The 22,068-nt window shown below is 40.2% G+C and overlaps 1 protein-coding gene across 1 annotated transcript in view; it reads left to right on the forward strand.

Annotated features, from left to right (window-relative positions):
* LOC127567989 (uncharacterized) overlaps positions 1 to 19,799 on the forward strand; it is a 165,739-nt gene extending 145,940 nt beyond the window's left edge. Inside the window, exon 11 of the mRNA XM_052011233.1 lies at positions 19,414 to 19,799. Coding sequence (XP_051867193.1) covers positions 19,414 to 19,799 — 386 coding nt within the window. The remainder of the gene's footprint in view (positions 1 to 19,413) is intronic.
* The last annotated feature ends 2,269 nt before the right edge of the window (positions 19,800 to 22,068 follow it).

Raw genomic sequence — 22,068 nt, forward strand, 5'->3', positions numbered from 1 at the left:
AGTCTAATACTTGGTCAGCCAGCCTGCCCAATCCTGTTGATGGATTTCCACATTCAGTTTGAAAATTAGTCTTCAGTATAATGCTGCCAATGAGTTGTACATGGTGAACAGGTATTCTACTATGTCTTGGCTGGCTCAGTATCGAGTGACCTAGAAAGCAATTCAAAAACAAGAATTTGTGCATCAGGGTGGTTGACACAGATTCAAGAGAAGCAGCAACTTTTCCCCATCAGGTCTTTCAATTGTCCAATCAGCTGTCCAATTGACCCTGCGTTTGGTGAAGGGCAAATTCTTGATTTACATCAACAGATCAGAATCAGACAGTTGTTGGCTGAAGCGCAATTCCAGAGACTGGAGCATAGGATCTAAGCAGTTATTCTAGTCTATTACTATTGAAGGTGCTGTCTTTTAAATGAGATGATAAACTGACATTCTGTTCTCTCACATGGATGCAAATGATACTATGGCACTGTTTTGAAGAAACATGACATAGACCTCACAGGTATCTTGGATAATGTATGACTGCTCACTTTCAGATTATTGGTTGAGGGAGTTTGCTGTCTGCAAATTGGCTGATACACTTCCTATATTACACCTGGTACTGCAGTTCAGAAATACTTCATTGGCAATTTGAGGTGTGCTGAGGTTGTGGAGGATGCTATATGGATTAAAAAAATCTTTTGCTTTTATAGAATTAAGCAGTCTTGCTTTGAGATTTTACTAATTGAAAGGATATTGTTGTAGTATATCAAAAGAATTTAAAGTAATATAGAAAATTGTTTTCAGTGGTATGTATATCTTTGTAGATTTCTTTTTCTTAGACACAGTAATATATTTTGGTACATTTTTTGGAAGTAAATCACTGCAACAAGAACTTCTTTGAAGAGTTAAATGATCATCTGTAAATTCCAGGCATTCATTCTGCTGTTGCTTAGTTTACACCAGTATCCTAACAACTAAGTAAAGGTTACATTTATTTATTCTCATAGGATTCCACTGTTGTGTTAGCATTAAAAAAATACATGTATAGATTTAATATCAGGGCACTACCTCAAAAAAAAGCTGAAGTCAGGGAACACATGCACATACAATACTTTCAGCTAGAATTCTAAAATTACTGAGCAATTTGGTGTTCTGTAGGTGGGGGTATTTAAGTAACAGGATTCCACAATTGTCCAGCTAAATCTGACTGTGCAATTTGTTCTTTGCAAACTGATCAATAACGCACTCCATTCTGCCCATGCCTTATTGAATCTAACAAACGGCTATCTGATTCTTTGGGCATAAGATCAATGACTTTTTTACTGCCAGACCCTGACGGAAACAGGACTGGGGGTTCTGGGAGTAAAAATAGCAGGAGTCATTTGATCACTTGCTTCTTGCCTTCACCAATCTTATTTCCTTCCTGCCACTTCCCCATACTAATCTTCTCCTTTGAGCAGAAGAACAGGATGATTGGAGGATCCTACTTTAAATGAGCATGGGCTAGGAAGAGTAGGACTGTTTCTCACCCTGGACATTACAGACCTTTCATCAAGGTCTTCTGGGCTGCAGGAGCTGAATGGCCTCACCCTGCACCTATTTTCTTGAAAGTATTCAAGCCCAGTGAATAATTTAGGTGTCACCAGAGGGGAGGGGGAGAAGGGGGGTTGATGAGGAAGGAAGGGAAAAGGGGAAGAGAATGGGAGGATATGGGAGGAGAAGGAAGTAGGGAAGATAGTAGTAGCAATAGCTTAGCCCTTTATTTTTGAAATACATTGCTGGCAACTCTACCACCAGGCTCCATATCCATCTCCCTCAAGCACAGCCATAGAATGTCTGGTAGTGGCTACTAATTCTGCCTCTGCATAGCAACCTCCAGAGTGGTACACAGGACTCCTGTCTTGTGCTCCCTTCCTATTACTTATTTGCATGGTGCTCTCCGCATTGTGTACAGATAGCTTTGCTTATTAGTAAGATCTCTGCATGCATCTGTTGTAAAATACAAATCCTTAGATCCAGCAATAGTGGAAGATTATTGAAAGGGGTGTTCCTGGCTTCTGTCTTTTATCAGTCTGATGTTTCTTTCTGCTTGGGTGAACTTTGAGGATAAGCAACATCATTTATTTGAGTAGCCAAACTGAAAATGGATTAAACAGGTGGAGTAATTTTACTTGGGAACGTTGTTATTTATGGTAGTTAGAAATGTTTATGGATTCCTTTTCAGTTGAATAGAGAGTGCTGCTGACTGCAATATTTCTTAGCTGTTTATCCAGCAATAGGCTTCACACAGGTCTCAAATCATTCAATTTCTAATCATTCTTGAACACCCACCCAGAAATAAAGGGTAGGCACCTGTCTTATTAACATTTTAAGTGCACTTTCCGAGAGGAACAGCTGGAGACTATTGCCATTTAATTTACTGTAATGTGTATTCAGATGAGTCATCTCTGCAACAATAGTACCACCGAGAGCACACCTGCAAGCCCAGGTTACACCGATAGTGACTGGTTGAAGCCCATACACGATGAAAGGTCATTGTGAATTATACGCAGATAGTATGTCATCTCTTCAATAGCTATAATATTGAGTTGAAACACTAATCAGAAATGCGTACATTATTTAAAAGATGCAGTTGTCAACCAAATTCATGGATTTTACAAGCTTCAATTATTGAAATTACATATTATTTATGGACTTAACACACTTCGCACGCTGGCACACAGCAAGGATGAGAAATGCTGATGCAACAAGGCAGATGATGTGAAAAATTGATCTCCATAGAAATAAAGGGGAGGTGGAGAGCCATGTACTTCTCCCTTACATTTCCAGCATCCCCTAGCCTCATCTTTTGTATAGTTAAATTAAGACCAGAAAGCAGGAAAGCTTCCTTGGATTACTAAAAGGCTTGCTTAATTATTTTTAATTTTCTTTATTGACAAGGTTATTTTTGTTGGTAGGCTTATCGACCTCTGCTGGTCCCTATGCATCTTCAGTGTCCCAGCTTTATTTCGTATTTGGTTGCAGTATCACCAACAATCTTCACCAGGCTTATTGGAAACTTACTTACTAAACATTGGAAGTATTTCCTGAAGCATCGGTCTTAGAAGAATAAATCCCACACGCTGGAGATGAACTTGGAATGTGTTTAGGGCTGTCAAAGGAGAACAATTTTAACCAAAATATTGAAAAATGATTACAAAGTCTGACATCTCCCCTTTACTGGTAACATCCTTGGGGTAATATGAAGTAAAGTAGAATAGTCATGAAGCTTGCCAGCTATGGGAAAGTAATGAGTTTTGTGTACGTAGAGGTTCTAGAGTATGTGAATTCACTCTCTGAAGCTAAGAGATGAAACATTGAAGGAGCAATTCGATCTGTATGAGTCTTCCACCTGCTCATTAATTACAATTTTTTCATATCATGCCTAGAATTTGGGACCAATGTCCATGCAGGGACTAAGGTCCTTGCGGGCAGGTTTGTTAGAGCTGTTGGGAGGGATTAAACTAGGTTGGCAGGGGGATGGGAACTGGAGTGTTAGTTTAGAAGCTGGATCAGTTGGTGTAGAAGTAGATGCGATGTGTACAGAGAAGGTGAGGAGGGATAGGCAGGGGATAGGGCATAAATGCAATCAGTTACATTGATTGAAATGTGGTTACCTTAATGTGAGAAGCATTAAGAATAAGGGTGATGAACTTAGAGCATGGATCAGTACAGGGAATTACAATGTTGTCGCCATAACAGAGACTTGGCTGTTGTAAGGGCAGGAGTGACTGTTTGAGGTTCCAGGGTATAGGCATTTCAAAAGGGTTAGGAAAGGGGGTAGAAGGGGTGGGGGGGTGGCATTACTAATCAGGGATAGTATCACAGCTGTAGGAAGGGAGGACATCATAGAAGGATCGTCTATTGAGTCAGTGTGAGTGGAAGTCAGAAACATGAAGGGAGCGATCACTCTATTGGGAGTATTCTATAGCCCCCCCAAATAACCGTTGGGACACTAAGGAACAAGTAAGTAGGCAGATTTTGGAAAGGTGCAAAAATAACAGGGTTGTTGTCATGGGTGACCTCAACTTCCCTAATATTGATTGGCACCTCCTTAGTGCAAAAGGTTTAGATAGGGCAGAATTTGTTAAGTGTGTACAGGAAGGATTCCTGACACAGTATGTAGACAGGCCGACTAGAGGAGAGGCCATGCTGGATCTGGTATTTGGCAATGAACCTGGTCGGGTGAAAGATCTCTTGGTGGGCGAGCATTTCAGGGATAGTGACCACAACTCACTGACCTTTAGCATAACCATGGACATAGATAGGAGCAGATATTATGGGAAGGTATTTAATTGGGTGAGGGCAAATTACGATGGTATTAAGCAAGAATTTAAGAGCATAAGCTGGGAACATATGTTCTCTGGTAAATGCACCACAGAAATGTGGTGGTTGTTTAGGGACCGCTTACATAGGGTTCTAAATAGGTTTGTCCTGCTGAGACAAGGAAAGGATGGTAGGGTGAAGGAACCATGGTTAACAAGAGGTGGAATGTTTTGTCAAGAGGAAGAAGGAAGCATATTTAAGATTTAGGAAGCAAAAATCAGACAGGGCTCTTGAGAGTTTTAAGGTAGCCAGGAAGGAGCTTAAGAAGGGACTTAGGTGAGCTAAAAGGGGACATGAGAAGGCCTTGGTGAGTGGGGTTAAGGAAAACCCTAAGGCGTTCTACATGTATGTGAGGAACAAGAGGATGACGAGGGTGAGGGTAGGACCGCACAGAAGGAGGGAAAATGTATCTGGAGGCAAAGGAAGTAAGGGAGGTCCTAAATGAATATTTTGCTTCCATGTTTGCCAAGGAGAGGGACTTGGACAAATGTGAGGTTAGTGTAGAACAGGCAAATGTGTTGGAGCATGCCGAGGTTAAGAAAGAGGCAGTGTTGGAGCTACTAAAAAGCATTAGGATAGATAAGTCCCGGGGTCAGCAGGATATACCCCAGGTGACAATGGGAAGTGAGGAAAGAGATTGCTGGAGTGTTAATGATGATCTTTGAGTCCTCCCTGACCACAGGAGTGGTACCGGAGGATGGCAAACATTGTTCACTGTTCAAATAAGGTAAAAGGCATAATCCTGGGAATTATATATCAGTGAGTCTTACATCAGTGGTGAGCAAACTATTGGAGAGGATTCTTAGGGACAGGATTTATGAGCATTTGGAGAAGCATAGTCCTATTATAGATAGTCAACATGGCTTTCTGAGGGGCAAGTTATGCCTCACGAGCCTAATAGAGTTTTTTGAGGCAGTGACAAGACAAATTGATGAAGGTAGTGTGGTGGATGTGGTATATATAGATTTTAGCAAGGTGTTTGACAAGATTCCCCTTGGTAGACTCATTCAGAAAGTCATGGGGTATGGGATCCATGTAAAATTGGCTGTGTGGATTCGAAATTGGCTTGCCCATTGAAGGCAGGGGATGGTTGTAGAAGAGGAGTATTCGACCTGGAGGTCGGTGACTAGTGGTGTTCCGCAGGGATCTGTTCTGGGACCCCTACTCTTTGTGATTTTTATGACTGTCTTGGATGAGGAAGTGGAAGGATGGGTTGGTAATTTTGCAGATGGCAGGAAGGTTGGTGGTGAAGTAGATAGTGAAGAAGGTTGTTGTAGGTTGCAATGGGATTTAGACAGGATGCAGAGCTGGGCAGAGAACTGACAGATGCAGTTTAATCTGGAGAAGTGTGAAGTGATACACTTTGGAAGAACAAACTTAAAAGCAGTGTATGTTGTAAATGGCAGGATTCTTAACAGTCTGGAGGAACAGAGAGATCTTGGGGTCCAAGTACATAGATCCCTCAAAGCTGCCGCACAAGTTGATAGGGTGGTTAAGAAGGCGTATGGTGTGCTGGCCTTCATTAGCCAGGGGATTGAGTTCAAGTGCCGAGAGGTAATGTTGCAGCACTATAAGACTCTGGTTAGACTACACTTGGAATATTGTGTTCAGTTCTGGTCACCACATTATAGAAAGGATGTGTAAGCTTTGGAGAGGGTGCAGAGAAGATTTACAAGGATGCTACCTGGGTTGGAGAGTATGCCTTATGAGGAGAGGTTGAGCGAGTTAGGGCTTTTCTCTTTGGAGCGACGGATGGTGAGAGGAGACTTGATAGAGGTATATAAGATTATGAGAGGCATAGAGAGAGTGGACAGCCAGCATCTTTTCCCCAGGGTGGCTATGGCTACCCTCCAGGTTGTTTAGGGACCACTTACATGGGGTTCTAGATAGGTTTATCCCACTGAGACAAGGAAAGGATGGTAGGGGAAAGGATGGTAGGGTGAAGGAACCATGGTTAATGAGAGGTGAAAGGTTTAGTCAAGAGGAAGGAGGAAGAAGTGGTCCCTAAACTAGAGGTCACCCATTTAAGGTGCATGAAGGAAAGTTCAGGGGAGATGTTAGAGGTTGGTTTTTCACACAGAGTGGTGGATGCCTGGAATGCGCTACCAGGGGTAGTCGTAGGTAGGGGCTGATACAATAGGGTAATTTAAGAGACTATTAGATAGGCAGATGGACGAAAGAAAAATAGAGGGTTACGGGAGGTGGAGGGGGGATAGTTTGAATGGGGATAAGGTTTCTATAGGTTGGCACAACGTCGTGGGCCAAAGGGCCCATACTGTGCTGTACTGTTCAGTGTTTAATATACCCATAGACCTGCCCTTTCATCCCATTAATAAGGCTCATTCAAGAGTTCTGTCCATTACCTATTTCAAAATTTCTATTTGCACAGCACAATGCTCAATTTCCTGGCTCTGATTGGTTTCAGGAATAATTTTTTTTGTTACATATTGCAGGCCACCAAGTTAAACAGCAAAATATGGTTTTAAACGAGCATTTTGCCTCGGGCCCCTCAAGATCTGCAGACATTGATGTGGCTTCAAGATCTAACTGTGGACATTTGTTCTGCCCCTGCATAAAGAGTCACACAGTTACGCTTATCTAAGGAAAACTTTCCTTGAATAACACATGGGCCCATCAGTGTGGAGGATGACCAGGAAACTTTGCAGCCTTTGACAGAAATCCCCCTCCCTCCAGTATTCTTTGCAGGAAGGCTTTCCCTTCACTGAAAATAGAGATTACGACAATGTGTGAAGATTCATACACATCAACGCAAGGTTGCCATCTACATCTCAGCACACTTTGACTTCTTCAGAGAAGAAAGCCATATCAGCAGATGGGTTGTGGATGACAAAGCTGACCTTTTAATTTCTTGAATATTGCCAAATCAACAACAGCAGCAGAATACTAAAAGGAGATGTGGACCCTCATCAATAATTGCCATTTGAGAATTATCCCTTGGCCATAACAAAGCGCTTCCACTTGCTGTGCTCAGGGCTGGAGGAACTCTGTAATGACCTGTTGTTGGAGCCAACTGCACCCTAAGTCACTTCCTAATATAACAAAGCCTGAACATCTCTGCAGGGGCAGGAATAACTGTCAGTTTAAGGAGGTACATGGAATCACGGGTTGATGGAGAACAGGACTAGGCCAGTTGGCCATTTGTGTTTGTGCCAGTGATGGTGTGTTGGGGGTTATGCTGATCTCTGACTCCATGTGGATACTGGACCTTTCTTCTTTGCTGCTGTCCCTTTTGAATCATAGCTACCTTTTCTGACCTTCCCCTTCTGGATTGTCTCCCAGTTTTGAACTCTGCAATGATTGTTTTCAGTCTGTCTTGCGATACTTGCCGCACAATTTGCCCTGACGCTAGTAGGTAAAAACTTGACGCAATATCTCTCATTGGGATCTTCAGAGCTTGTGAACTTGCTCCACATTTTTCTCAAAGCATTCGACTCGATCTGCGCTTGATTCAGGGTATTCAGCAATACCATTGAGAACAAGGCTTATGGACATTGGATGCTTTTCCAGAACTCACACAGTCTTCTTCTCCATCAGTATTATCCAATCTTGGTGAAGCTGGAGGAAATTGTGAAGATTGATCCATTGAATGAGTCAGTTGATTTGGGGGAAGGAAGGAAATTCTGTTCTTGCTCTGTCTTGGAAGAAAGGGGCAAAAGCAGAAGTTCAGGAAATAGACGAGGTGGTCAAAGGTTCTATCCACCTATGTAGAGCAGAAACCACCGTTTAAGAAGAAGGAAAATAGTTTAGAGGCACCTCTGTTGAATGGCTCATCATCAGGGCAAATATGATAGAGACAGAGGAACTGGGAGCATAGAATGGTGTTCTTACTGGAGGCAGATTGGAGGAAGTAGAGTCAAGATTTGGGAGTCTGTAGGCCTGTAATGATAAGGACCTGGTGTTGTGAGAAAGGTTCTTTTGGTATCTTAAAGATAAAGGTCTGGACACAGTCTTTGTAATTTAAAAATGGTTTATTAACAAAGACAAACACGGGGGCAGAATGAATGGGAACAGATGCACACATCGTGAACGTGGAGGGAAATCGCAACAGGGGGTGAGGTGCACACACACATACACAATAACTGGGTACAAATGATCAAGGAATAAACAATACAATGTTTGGACACCCTGATTCTGGACAAACATTGGCTCTTTGGTCTCGGGAGTCCTTAACTAACTGCCCTGAAGTAGTGCACAGCTTACCTCAACATCCTCGGAGAGTGAGAGAGAAAGAGAACCAAACATGCAGCATCTTTATACTGCTGGGGAGCTGGGTGGTCCAGCAAGGACAAAGGTGTTTAAATGGACCGATGGTAGGTGTGCCCAGGACAAAGGTGCTCGCACAGACCAATCCGAGTGGTCGAGCAAGGACAAAGGTGTTTACCTAGTGGGGTGGAGCCAAACCTTGATTGACAGTGGTGTCGCTTTCGGCCATGTGCTCAATGGTGTCATCGCAGCCAGAGGGGTCAGTGTTGTCACACCACGTGCTCAATGGTGTCATCTCAGCCAGAGGGATCAGTGTTGTCATGGTCACATGACAGCCATGACCTTTTACACTACACCTGGTGAGATATAGAAAGAGATGGGAAGAGTCAAAAATGGTCTATGAAGGTGAGAATCAACAATGCAGATGCTGGAAGTCTGAAATAAAAACTGAAAACGTGGGAAACACTCAGCAAGTGTTGGCATCATCTGTGGAAAGACAAACAGTTAATGTTTAAGATCTGGGACTCTTGTGATGTGAAGGGGAGAACAGAGTGGAAAGTGGTAGCAAAGGTAATGACATTTTCAAGTTCTATATGGGTGCAGAATGCATTATGTGTGGTTGCAAGGCAGTTTCTTAGTTTATCATTTGTTGTAGATCCCAGCAAAGCTGCTACATGCTGCAATGAGATTTGTATTGATGAAGGAAGTTCCCTGTTGTCATAAACAAGAACTGTTAAACCCACTGATAGTCATACCTTCTCACTGTATGACAAGAAAGGCCTTCATGTGGGTATGACATTCACAAAGCACAAGTACAGCAACTGTGAAGCCATGCTAGCCTTTGAGAGGAAGGTGATGGCACATCTTTAGCTAATATTCCAGCTTCTTGTGCTCCATGTACCAGTGATGCATCATCACAAACTCTAACTATATTCCTCATAGTGCAATAAATAGGACAGAAAAGAACTGATAATGCAATTAGGCAGGAGCTGAGTTCAATGGGAGACAAGTGATTCCCTATCTTACCCTCTTCATCATCATTTTTCAGCTAGAAGACATCTACGTGGCTGTCGTCATCCATTCCCATCTTCTGCTCCTCTATCCCCTTTTTATTTTCCTGAAGAAGAGGCTAGGACCTCAGAATGTTTGAGTATTTACCCCCTTGGGGCTGCAAAGCTATTGAACAAGGTAGAAGCTTGCAGTGGGATGCCACAGCAACTTACTGATGGGCCATCATCAAGTCAGCATGTGACCCTGACCCATTCATTTCATGGCCAGCTTCTTGAAGGGGATAATCCATTCAGATCTGAGCTTCCATCCCAGCAGTTTCTTGTCATGGGCATTACAATCTAATTGGATGTGCAGCTAATTTATTGAATGAATATAGGTGAAGTCAGCAGCTGAGGATGGAGAACTGAAATAAAATATATGATAAGATCAGATCTCTTTATTAGTCACATGTACATTGAAACACGCAGTGAAATGCACCTTTTGCGTAGAGTGTTCTGGGGCAGCCCGCAAGTGTTGCCATGCTTCCGGCACCAACATAGCATGCCCACAACTTCCTAACCTGTATGTCTTTGGAATGTGGGAAGAAACCGAAGCACCTGGAGGAAACCCATGCAGACACAGGAAGAACGTACAACCTCCTTACAGACAGTGGCGGGAATTGAACCCGGGTCGCTGGCGCTAACCGCTATGCTATTGAAGTAGAACAAGGATCAATGAAAAAATTGTGCCCGTATGTTTTCCATATTGTAAGATCTCAAAAGAAAGAGATGGGCATAGAATGTGCCTGTTAACTAGAATGCCACGTGAAAATGACTTGTACATTTGCTATCTTTAGGGGGTAAGTAGGTAGGAGTTCAGGATTCCTAAGTAGGAAAGCAGCATATTTGTTCTGTACTCCATCTAAAACCCTAATCATTTACTCCTTCCGTCATTAATGCACCATGGTGACAGTGTGTGTACCACCTACAAAATGCAATTACTTCAGCAACTTGCCAATGTTTATTTGACAGCACCTCCCAAACTCATGAACTCCAGGCACGGTAGTGTGTGGGCAGGCACGGTAGTGAAGCGGTTAGCATAACGCTTTGCAGCGCCAGCGACCCGGGTTCAAATCCGGCCACTGTCTGTAAGGAGTTTGTACGTTCTCCCCGTGTCTGTGTGGGTTTCCTCCGGGTGCTCTGGTTTCCTCCCACATTCCAGAGACGTACAGGTTAGGAAGTTCTGGACATGCTGTGTTGGCGCTGCAAGCGTGGCGACACTTGCGGGCTGCCCCCAGAACGCTACGCAAAAGATGCATTTCACTGTGTGTTTCGATGTACATGTGACTAATAAAGATACCTTATCTTACCTCAAGTATCATTGACTATGGTCCTTGTTTCTCATATTGAGAATTCTGAACATAAATATCTTGATTCAGGCATCGATCAGGACCATTATTTTAATCTAAACTGGCATGAACAACTGTGCTTTTGTGTCAAATTGAGTTTCCTATTTCAGGCTTTTAAGCTTCAAAATCTTGGCTCACCCTTGCTGCATTGCCGCATCCTCCTCGTTAAATGCATTCATATTTATTATTTCTTCTTAACTTTCATTAGTTAAAAGAGTACTTGGCACCATCTATGTAAGAATAAGTTTTTAGAGTTTCTTCACGATGTCATGTTTTTTATGTCCCCTCTCTACATTGGAAGCTGTTGAGCACAGAATGCTGTACGGCAGCTGCACAAGCTGATAGTCTCAGCCTCTAATGTACTTACCCGCCTCAACACATCAGCCAGCCATGGTTTTATCTTTCAGTTTTGTTTAATCTGTTATCATCAACTTTTTTCAGAGTAATTGCAGAATTTCATTTTATTGTTATCTATGCTAGTCTTTTTTTCTGTTCAAGTTCAGTAGCCTTTAGTTCATTGTCAATGCTATCCAGGTATCATAAGCCTGTTGCACCAGAACTCCATCACTATTTACTTCAGGACTCAAACTTCAATTTTTAATTGGTATAATACTGTTGACAATATATAACACCAACCATTTGCATCTTATTGGTAGCCTGATTTTATGATTGCACATTAAGAACATAAGGGCATAAAAAATAGAAGCAATATTAAGCCACATACCCCTTGAACCAACTCTGTCAAGTCATAAGATCATGGCTGATCATATCTTGGCCTAAACTTTACTTTCTGCCTCATCTTCATAATCTTTGACTCTCTGATAGTCCAAAAGTCCATCCCGGCCCATGAACAGTTCAAAGACAGTTGTCAGGACTGAGAAGTTCGAAGGTTCATGACTCTCTGCGAATAAATTCCTCCTCACCTCTGTCTTAAATGGCCAACCACTGATTCTGAAAATAGGTCCATACTTAGTGAGTTCCTACATGAGGAGAAACATCCTCTTGCTCTGAACTCTCTCACATTTCAATAAAATCTCCTTTCATTCTTTTCAGACTCCAATTACTATAATCTACTCAACCTTTCCTCATTAGATAATCACCTCATCCCAGGTTGGACCTTTTCTGAACTACCTCGAATGCAAGTATATCCCTCCTTAAACAAGATGCAATACACCATGTGTGGTCTTACCAATACACTGTACAGTTGTCACAAGACTTCCCTATTATACTCCATCCACTGTGCAATAAAGGCCCACACTCCATTTTCTTCTTCATTACTTGCAGCACACAAGCACTAATTTTTTGTATTTTATGTATGGAACACCACGTTTCTATGCGGAGGATCATTCTGTGGCCCTTCTCCATTTAAGCAATATTCTGTGTTTCAATTTTTTTTACCAAAGTGCATAACCTCCCAATCCCACACATTCAATCTGCCAATTTTTTGCCCTCCCTTAACCCACCTATATCCTTTTGCAGACTCCGTATTCTTCTCAGAACTTGCTTTCTCACCAATCATAACAAAGTGTGGCTGTAATACATTTCACCCTCCATGCGAGCCATTAATGTAGATTGTAAGTAAATGAGGCCCCAGTACTAATCCCTCTGGCAATCCACCAGTTACAGCTTGCCATCCTAAAAATGAACCATTTGTCCCAATTTTTTTCTGCAAGTTAACTAATTCCCTACTCATGCTAACATATAACCCCCCCAAAGCTAAAATGACTTTTAATGTATTTTATGTTATTGAATACCTTTTAGAAATCAAACTGCATGACAGGTTCTCTTGCATCCACCCTGCTAGTTCCTTACTCAAAGGACTCTAATAAAAAATGTCAATATGATTTTTCTTTCACTAACCTTATGCAGTCCCACACGTCTGATTGAACTCGAGGCCTTGTTGCCACTACCATCCTACAAAGCAAAGTTGGCCCAGGTGGTGTCATGATTTTAGGTGGCAGATCCTGAGGCCTCACTCCCAAATGCTCTGATTACCATTTGACAGCTTGTGCTTTTCAGCTGCTTCTAGTCAGACATGTAGAAACAACTTTAAGTAATACAAAAATAAAAATAATTGAAAATTAAACAATACATTTATTTAAAAGCCATTTAACAAATATAAATTAGTGAAAGACATTAATGCTAATTGCAATAAAGAAAAAGAACAAACCATTTACGTTTACGTACCTATCCATACAGGTCAGTGAATACATTCTAATAAATGAAGCTGTGATATTTATATATTGCCGGCCATGGCTGGCGTAAAGCTGAGGAATGAGCTATAAAGTGCATCCAGTCTCTTAGCTCAATATACTTATGTTTCCCTCTTTATTCAGTGATGAGCCTGGTGGTGGAGCAGGATGTTAGAGGTGTTGGCATCCGGCCTCCATTGTGTTCCAAACTTTGATGCAGCAGTATGCAGGCTTACGTAACTGTCAGGAATCCACAGCTAAACTATTGGCAAAAGGTATATATGTTTTGGTTCCCAGGCGTTTCCCAATTTAGATATTAGGCTAATTGGTCTGCTTTTCTACTCCCTGCCTCCTTCTTATGGTGAATGTGTGCTTCCATTTGCAGTTTTCCGAACAAGTGTGAATTTTCCATTATCAAGGAAACTTTGGATGCTCACAACCAATACTTCACTATGCCGTAAACCTCCTTTCAGATTTTAAGGTGCAGACCATTAGGTCTAGGGGACGTGTCAGCCTTTGGCTCCTTTAGTTTACCTAGTACTTTTCCATTAGTGATATTGCAAGTATTAAGTTTCTCCCACCCATTTACCCTCTTAGTTCCTACTCTTATGGCATGTTTGTGGTTTCTTTGGCAAGAAGCCAAATATAAAATATTTGTTCAAAGTCTCTGCCATTTCCTTATTTCTCTTTATTAAATCCTAGTGTCATCCTCCAATGGGGACCAACAGTTGCTATATCTACTTTCTTCCTTCCCAAGTAATTACAGAAGCTCTTAATATTTGTTTTTTTATATATAGATCCAGTGAGTTTACCTTTGATATCTTTTTTCCATCTTTATCTTTTTAGTTATTGCTGGCTTGTAGTCTTCTTGTCTACCAGTAATGTTTAAAAGAAATCAATTAAAGAAAGTAACAAAAGGAATATGGAGTTAATTGAAAGTTGCAATGTGGTAAAATATCAGCCATGATCTAATGTACGTAATGATGAGCAGGTATATGGGGCTAAGTGGCCTAGTCGTGCTTTTTCTTATTTTCTGTGTTTTTCACATTATATGTCTTTTCTTTCCATTTGGTACTGTCCTTAAATTCTTTAATTAGCCATGGATAGATTATCTTTACCAGTATTTTATTTCTCAGTGGAAAATATATTTGTTGAGGATTATGAACTATTTCCTTTTATTTCTGCCTCTGCTTATCTACTGCCTTACCTTTCAATCTATTTTCCTAATCCACTTCAGCCAACACTGCCTTCATATGTTTTTAATTGATATTACCTAAGTTTAAGACTTTAGTTTCAAACCCAAGTTTGTCACTCTCAGATGGAATATGAAATTCTGTTATGTTCACTCTTCACCAGAAGATCCTTCACTACAACATTTTTTAAATCTATTTTATTATACATAACCTGATCTAACATAGTTCCCTGGCTGGGACTAAATATATTCTTTTAAGTAAGTGTCCCAAATGCTATGAACTCAAGATTACATTTACCAGTTTTGAATTATTTAATCTATATGTTGGTTAAAACCGCCTGTGATTATTGCGGTACAAAATATCAAACAATTTTTGGAATTGTAATTTCTTTCCTGTGGATGTTTTAAAGTGAAGTTTATTAAATGTTTGCCTTTATAACACTGAAATAGTTGCTAAAATTAAAACAATAAATCCACCTGGAAGTTATTGACAGTTTTTAAATTATTCAACGGCAGATAATGGTGTTGGAATTAGAATGTTGGTTTCCACTGTCAGTCAGTCAGACTAGTGCATCTCACTCAGGCTCAGCAAGACTTCCACCCCCCTCCTCTCCTTGCCACTGCTCTCAGCACCCCAAGCCCCCTTTCTTTTCACACTGACTCCTGAATATGCCCCAGGTCGTCCATAATTTTGGTGGAACTGCAGGGCTACAGATGCAAGAAATTCAGGTCAAGCTCTCCTTGCACAATGTGAATAAAGTGATGGGAAGAACAATTAAATACTAGAATGCCAGCTCAAGATCCTGCTCAGTTCTTTATGAGAAATGACAGGGAGCAGCTCTGGAAAAAGGACCAAGCATTGCTCATTTTGGATTGGAGCTAGTGGTTAAAGTGGATTTCCGTGGGTACATGGAATTGGGCAGCTGTGTTCTAACAGGCTAAGTAATGAATTCCAAATTCCAAAGTGGAAGGTTTACGAGTTTTCATAAGGCTTGATAAAAACATAAACAGTTCTCATTACTGCTACAAAAGAATCTTAATTAACAGAATTTAGTCCCTCAATGAACTTTGCAGAAGACCCTTTATTCATTCATTGAGCAACCATATGAAATACTCCTAAAGTTGAGGTGCTGGTCTGTGTAAAGCCAGCTGGACTTAACTTCCCCATTACTCTGCAAATGAGTTCTGGTATTTTCCTAATATTTAACACTTGCCATCTGCTTCCCCCATCTCAAACGTACTGATCACACCTAGCATTAATTACCATTTGCAGAAGAGAGTTCCAAATTTTTCTCACCCTTTGAACAGAGAGCTATTTGCAAGCCACTCCTGGAAAGGCTCAAAGGACCTAGTCCAAGATGACACAACCAGTAGAAATAGATTCTTTCTCTCCGTCCAATAAATTCCCACTAATATCTTGAAAACTTCACTTAAATCATCCTCAACCTTCTAAATTCAAGGCATGCAATCATTGCTTGTTCAGCCTTGACTTTTAATTTAATCTTTGTAGCCTAGTAAATCCATATCATTCTCCAAGGCCAGTATATCTTACTCTGAGGTATGGTGCCCAGAATTGCTTGCAGTACACTTCAGATTTAAACTAATCAGGGCTTTGTATAGTTGTATTGCAATTCCAACCTCATTATAGATCAGCCCAAGATTTTCCAATTCCTCATCATGTGCTTTGCCAGCTTCTTCCAAATTCTGTGTTTATGCTTGCAAGAAGACCTGCTGAGGTTACCCATTGTACTGAGGATCTTACTACCCATTTGAATTTGAAACAACTCAGAGGCTCACAGACATAAATGCATTCAAACTTGAATGTCCAAGGAGCCCCTCATGGAATGATTAGAGAAATCCATCACCAAGAACTAGAACTTTAAAATATATAATGGGGAAGTGCTTTTTGTAAAATTTTAAAACTTTATTAATACAGCAGTTACAGGCCCTTTGAGCCCAACAAGCCCTCACCACCCAATTACACCCATGTTAACCTACTAACCCGCACGTCTTTGGAATGTGGGAGGAAACCAGAGCACCCAGAGGAAACCCACGCAGTCACGGGGAGAACGTACAAACACCTTACAGACAATGGCGGGAATTGAACCCCGATCGCTGGCACTGTAATAGGGTTATGCTAACTGCTACGCCACCATGCTGCCCATGAAGCATAAATCTACTAGTTATTTTCCATAGTTTCCACAGAGTCTTTTATTGAATAAAAGATGTGTTTGTGTTCATCATACAGTGAAATTACAAAATAATGAACAATTGATGCTGTTTTCTTGTGTTGGAATATAATCGCTTATCTTCATTCATCACACCTACTCAATATCCTGTAGGACACAAAAAAGCAAACAGCCTTACTTCTGTAAAACATAATCAACCAAACTTTCAGCATGTTCCTCACAGAGGGAACATTACCAGCAAAAACTCCTATTCCTTCAGAAATGTTAACATAGCAAAATGTCCCAATACACTCCTAAGGATTGTTAGTCAATAAAATTTGACAATTAGCCACATAAAGATATATTGGGACAGGTGACCAGAACCTTGCAGAGTAAAATAAGTTTTATGAAATGTCTTAATAGAAAGGTAGGGTAGTTTAAGCAAGGAAATTCAGTTTATGGCCTTGCTAGCTGAAGGCGTGATTGCTTATGGTGGAACAATTAAATTTGGAGATGACCAAGAGAGCTGGATTGAAGGAGCATAGGTATCTTGGAAGATTGTGGAGCTCTGGAAAGTTACAGAGGTTGAGAGATGTCTCAAAGAATTGATATGCAATTACTGAGGGAAAGATTTTAACAAAATACCACACAGTTACCATATTCTTAAGTTCAGCTTTGACTGCAGACCCTCCCCTCACCCAAGAGCAATAGGGCCAGTATTTCATGAACCTCCGATTCCACAGGATGGGCACCTGCACTTTCAATGGTGTAATACACAGTGCCTAGCATGACTTTTTAAACAGTAATCTAGGATTTCAAATGGGATCATGAAAGCAATGGGTGGAAGTTTCACCCTTCACACTTCTTGAATTGTTTATTACGAGCAAGCACAGCACAATGAGCTGATTGGACTTCTTCTGATTCTATGACAGGAACATTGCATCAAGAATACACCATTCAGCCCTCAAGCATGATCCATAATTCAGTGAGATCATTGGTGATCTTTGTTTTAAGCTGTCCACCCTCTTTGGCTCCATATCCCTTAATGCTTCTGGCTTATCCTGGCAACATATTCTTTCATTTTACTATTAATTTTCTTAAAATAAATTTGGTCCCACTTGTTTTAGCTGGGGAATTGATCCTTGCAGCAGCAACTAATTTGTTCATGCTAACTAATCATAATAAGACATAACATAGCACACATGAATAGCCAGCATGTATTTAACTGGTTATGAAATAATAATAGCAACAAATCAGAATGCAGTGGGTGGTAACTGATTACATGTGGATTGACTGATTGATAATAACTTCAAGATATGTATGTCAAGCTTACTGATTTTCTTCATTTGCAATCAGCAAGGCAACCATCAGCCTAGATTTCCACAGTGAGTCATGGATAAAAAAATTATAAACCTGTTTAGAAGAATAGGAATATGATTTTATTAGACAGTGCAGAAAGAAAATCTCCAACCCATGAGTTCATTATTACTATTCCTGGGAAACAGTAGCCATCCATTTCAAGAATCACTTTTACAGTTAAATACCTTGTCAGCTGTCTACATTGTGACCAATTAGCTCCCAAAAAATGATTTTCCTTCTCACTGGATAAGAGTTTTTTTTTCCTCTGCATGATTAGTTTCATTGTTCAGTAATACCATTCAGGTCTTTCTCCACATTAATAATTTCTCTTCTCATCACGGTCAACCAAAATAAGTCTGCACAGTTTACCAAACTACTCAATTCTCACTTGCCAGCTGTCAGAATTTCCTTTGGGACAAATTTGGTGGCTGATGTTGATGCTTCCCAGTGGCACCATTGGCATTTAACCATTTAAACAGCAGTCAGTGAGTCAGGGACTTCCAGCTGGTGACATTAGAAATGGAAGTCTCAGATGTACTCAAATATTCTGAAGGCTGAATCCATCAGCCCACCTTACTGCTGGACACCCAAAGGACTTTACACAGAATTTGCAACACCAATTTATTCCAATGGCTGCAGATTAGGACTCAAGGGGAAGGTAAGTTATGTTTTTAATAATTATCTCTTTAGTTTTTAATTATTTATGTTTTAACAAAATAATGTTTGTAAAATTACCTTCAATCCTAACAGTTTTTAAATGTCTTTTTAAATATCAGAGATACTTCAAATATGCTAAAAATCCCTCACTGTTACTGCTGGCAGTCAGTTGTCAAAGCTTTCAGGACAATTTTGGGGGGCAGGGCTTCCTCTCTGAACCACTAGAGGGCCTGTGACCACTCAGACCACTGGTTCCAGCTAACTCAACGTGCATTCCTTGTAATTTGCATTCCAATAATTTTTTAAAAATCCAGTGTTCAAAATAAATGTACTTTTCCATTATTTCTTTGTCTTCTGATGTGTAAGCATCATCACTTAGCACTGTGAATTCATTTTCATGAGCAGCCAGCTAAACGTTATGGTGGGCAAAGTAAATGAACAATAAGTTCATTGTCATGCAGGATGAAATTTAATGGGCTGACTGATCTTGTTCATCTCAACGAATCTTCTGAACTTTTGATCAGAACACAGTAATAAATTCACACCTTTTGTCTCACCTTTGTAACTGGCTAAAGGTCCATCCTGAGGAAATGGCTGACTCTAGTCCCTGAAAAGCACAAAGACCTCAGACAATCTGTTGCCTCATTGTCTGCGTTACTGTGTCACGCCCAAAATGAAAATGGTGCCACCTTCCCAGCTGTACTTGTTGGGAATGCATGGGCAAAGACAGAACTGCAACCTATTGGCATATTTCTCCTGTTTAGAGTCCAGTTACCCACAAGGAATAAGGGGTCACAGAATTAACACTGAAATCTATTCAAAACTTCTGCTATATTAACTGTAAGACAACTAATGCAACATTGATGTGTCTGTCAGGCAAATCTTCACACTCAATAAAAGTATGTTCTATCTTCAACTCTGGAGCAAGGACTTCACCCCATTCAGAAAGAAACGGAGATTGTCCAGGCAGGATGAAAGATGAACAGACTGATTCATCTAAATGCAACATTCCAGAAAGTTTTGAAGAAGACCACTCAGAACACTTGGAGGTAGAAGGGAGTGAGTTGACAAAGTTGGAGGATTCAGAAATACCCAATACTGATGATGAAAAAGACGATGAAGAATCACTAGCAACGGACAGTACTGTACAACTCGCGAAACAAATTGAGGTGATCATTAACTTGAAACCAAAGGTGGAAGAAAGCATTGAATGTTGCAGTGAGAAAGACCTGCAAATAAATTCAGATGAAGCTCTTGATTGAGCACATGGAATTTACAGAATATTTTATTATAAATGCTGAGCTATGAGTTACAAAATCAAACTTATTTCCTGCTTAGTATTCTCCTCAACAAGAAATGTAAAAGCATTTTGATCAATATTTGACATGTTTTTAAGCTTGAGGTGTGAATACACGGCATGTCGGTGCCAGAAATAAATAACTTTTGACCTTAGTGTAGATCTGGGTGCCAACTGCTGAAAACAAATGATCAGTAATCTCAATTTGATTATGTTATTGTGCCAATGCAGGAAAGAAACCTATGATAACATGTAATTGATAATTGGTAATTGATTTATTATTGTCACATGTATAGAGATACAGTGAAAAACGTTGTTTTGCATGCCATCCATACAGATCATTCCAAAACATAAGTACATCGAGGTAGTACAAAGGGAAAGGCAGTAACAGAATGCATAATATCGTGTTACAGTTACCATTACAGCGAAAGTGCAGTGCAGGTAGACAAAAAAGGTGCAAGGGCCACAATGAGGTGGATTGAGAGATCAAAAGATCATCTTTATCATACAAGAGAACTGTTCAAGTCTTAAAACAGCAGGATAGAAGCTGTCCTTGAGTGTGGTGGTGTGTGTTTTCAAGCTTTTGTATCTGCCTAATGGAAGAGAGGAGAAGAGAGAATGACCAGGGTGAGAGGGGTATTTGATTATGTTATCTGCTTTCCGAAGGCAGCGGGAAATGTAGGCAGAGTTACAGGAGGGGAGGTTGGTTTTTGTGATGGATTGAGCTGTGTCCACAACTCTCTGCAATTCCTTGCTGTTTTAGGTGAAGCAGTTGCCATACCAAGCTGTGATGCATCTGGTTAGGATGCTTTCTATGGAGCATCTATAAAAATTGGGAATATGCTGAATTTCCTTAGCCTTCTGAGGAAGTAGAGGTGGTGGTGTGCTTTCTTGGCCATAGCATCTATGTGGTGAAGTCCTTTGATTTGTCTGGAGAATAGTCACTAAAGAAACATACTTCTGTTAAGAACCGTTTATTGTCTGATGAAGAACACCAACTTGCATTTACGTAACATCTTTAATATAGTAAAATGTCCCATGGCACTTCACAGATTAGCTGATAAAATTTGACATCAAGCCACATAAAAAGATATCACAATATTTAACCAAAGATTTGTCAAAGACATTAAGCGGAATCCAGAGGATAAGCAGAATCCCAGAGAGGTTAGAGGGGTTTAGGAAATAAATTCCACAGTTTAGGTAGCTCAAACCAGACTGCTAATGATGGGTAAATCAAGCATGCACAGGAGGTCAGAAACAGAGGAACAAAAATATCTAGTAGGAATATAAAGCTGGAGGACATTACAGTGATATGGCAGGAGAAGAGCATGGATGAATTTGAAAACAAGTTTCAGAGTTTTAAAACTGAGCAGTTGCCAGGCCAAGAGGTGGGAAAAATCATGACCACAGAGGTGAACAGGAGCCTTTGTACTTGTTAAGATATGAGCAGCAGAGTTACTGATGTCATTATATTTATCGAGATGGAAAAGCAGCAAGGAGATTGTTAGAGGGTCGACTGCATGCTATATGTTTAATTAGATTACATATCAATTGATAACACCATCTCACTGTGTATTTAAGGATTACTCTTTAGTGTATTTCAATTTTAGTTCATTTCAAATTGTTTCAGATATTGCCACACAATTAAATCTTGAAGAATTTATATCAGAAATGTTATTATGAAAGTTAGTAGGTGCTTTTTATCTTTTTCTTCACTGTCTGTAACATTGGGTTGTCATACCCACATCTAGAGACTTACACTAAGTTTAAAGGTGCCCTATTTTTGAAAAAAAATGATTACTTTGTAAATAGTTTGTGTTAGGTCAATTCCAGTCTTTTTAACTAAGATGACTGTAACCATTTAATGCTGCTTTGAGGATATAAATATATGTTTTGTAATTCCACAGTATACTTACTGTTTTATCATTTCAGTTTTTCACCTTTCTCCATATCAGGTAAGGTAATTTTGTGTGGATTAGTTGCTTATGGTCTTTAATCTGATTTGATGGTTTACCATGGTCTTAATTAGATATAAAAGCTTTTCTTTGTTCTATTTTTCCAAAATCAATTTTCATGGTAGGATTATCAATAGAAAACCAATGCTTTTTCTAATGTGCATATCAGTTTGCATTAATTCTGTTATTTTTGAACATAATCTCCGCTGTTTATTAAAAAATGTTATTCTTAGTACAGATGGACAGGAGAAACATTAACTGAATAATAATCGGGAGCCT

Source organism: Pristis pectinata, chromosome 3, assembly GCF_009764475.1.
Source record: "Pristis pectinata isolate sPriPec2 chromosome 3, sPriPec2.1.pri, whole genome shotgun sequence".
NCBI lineage: Eukaryota > Metazoa > Chordata > Chondrichthyes > Rhinopristiformes > Pristidae > Pristis > Pristis pectinata.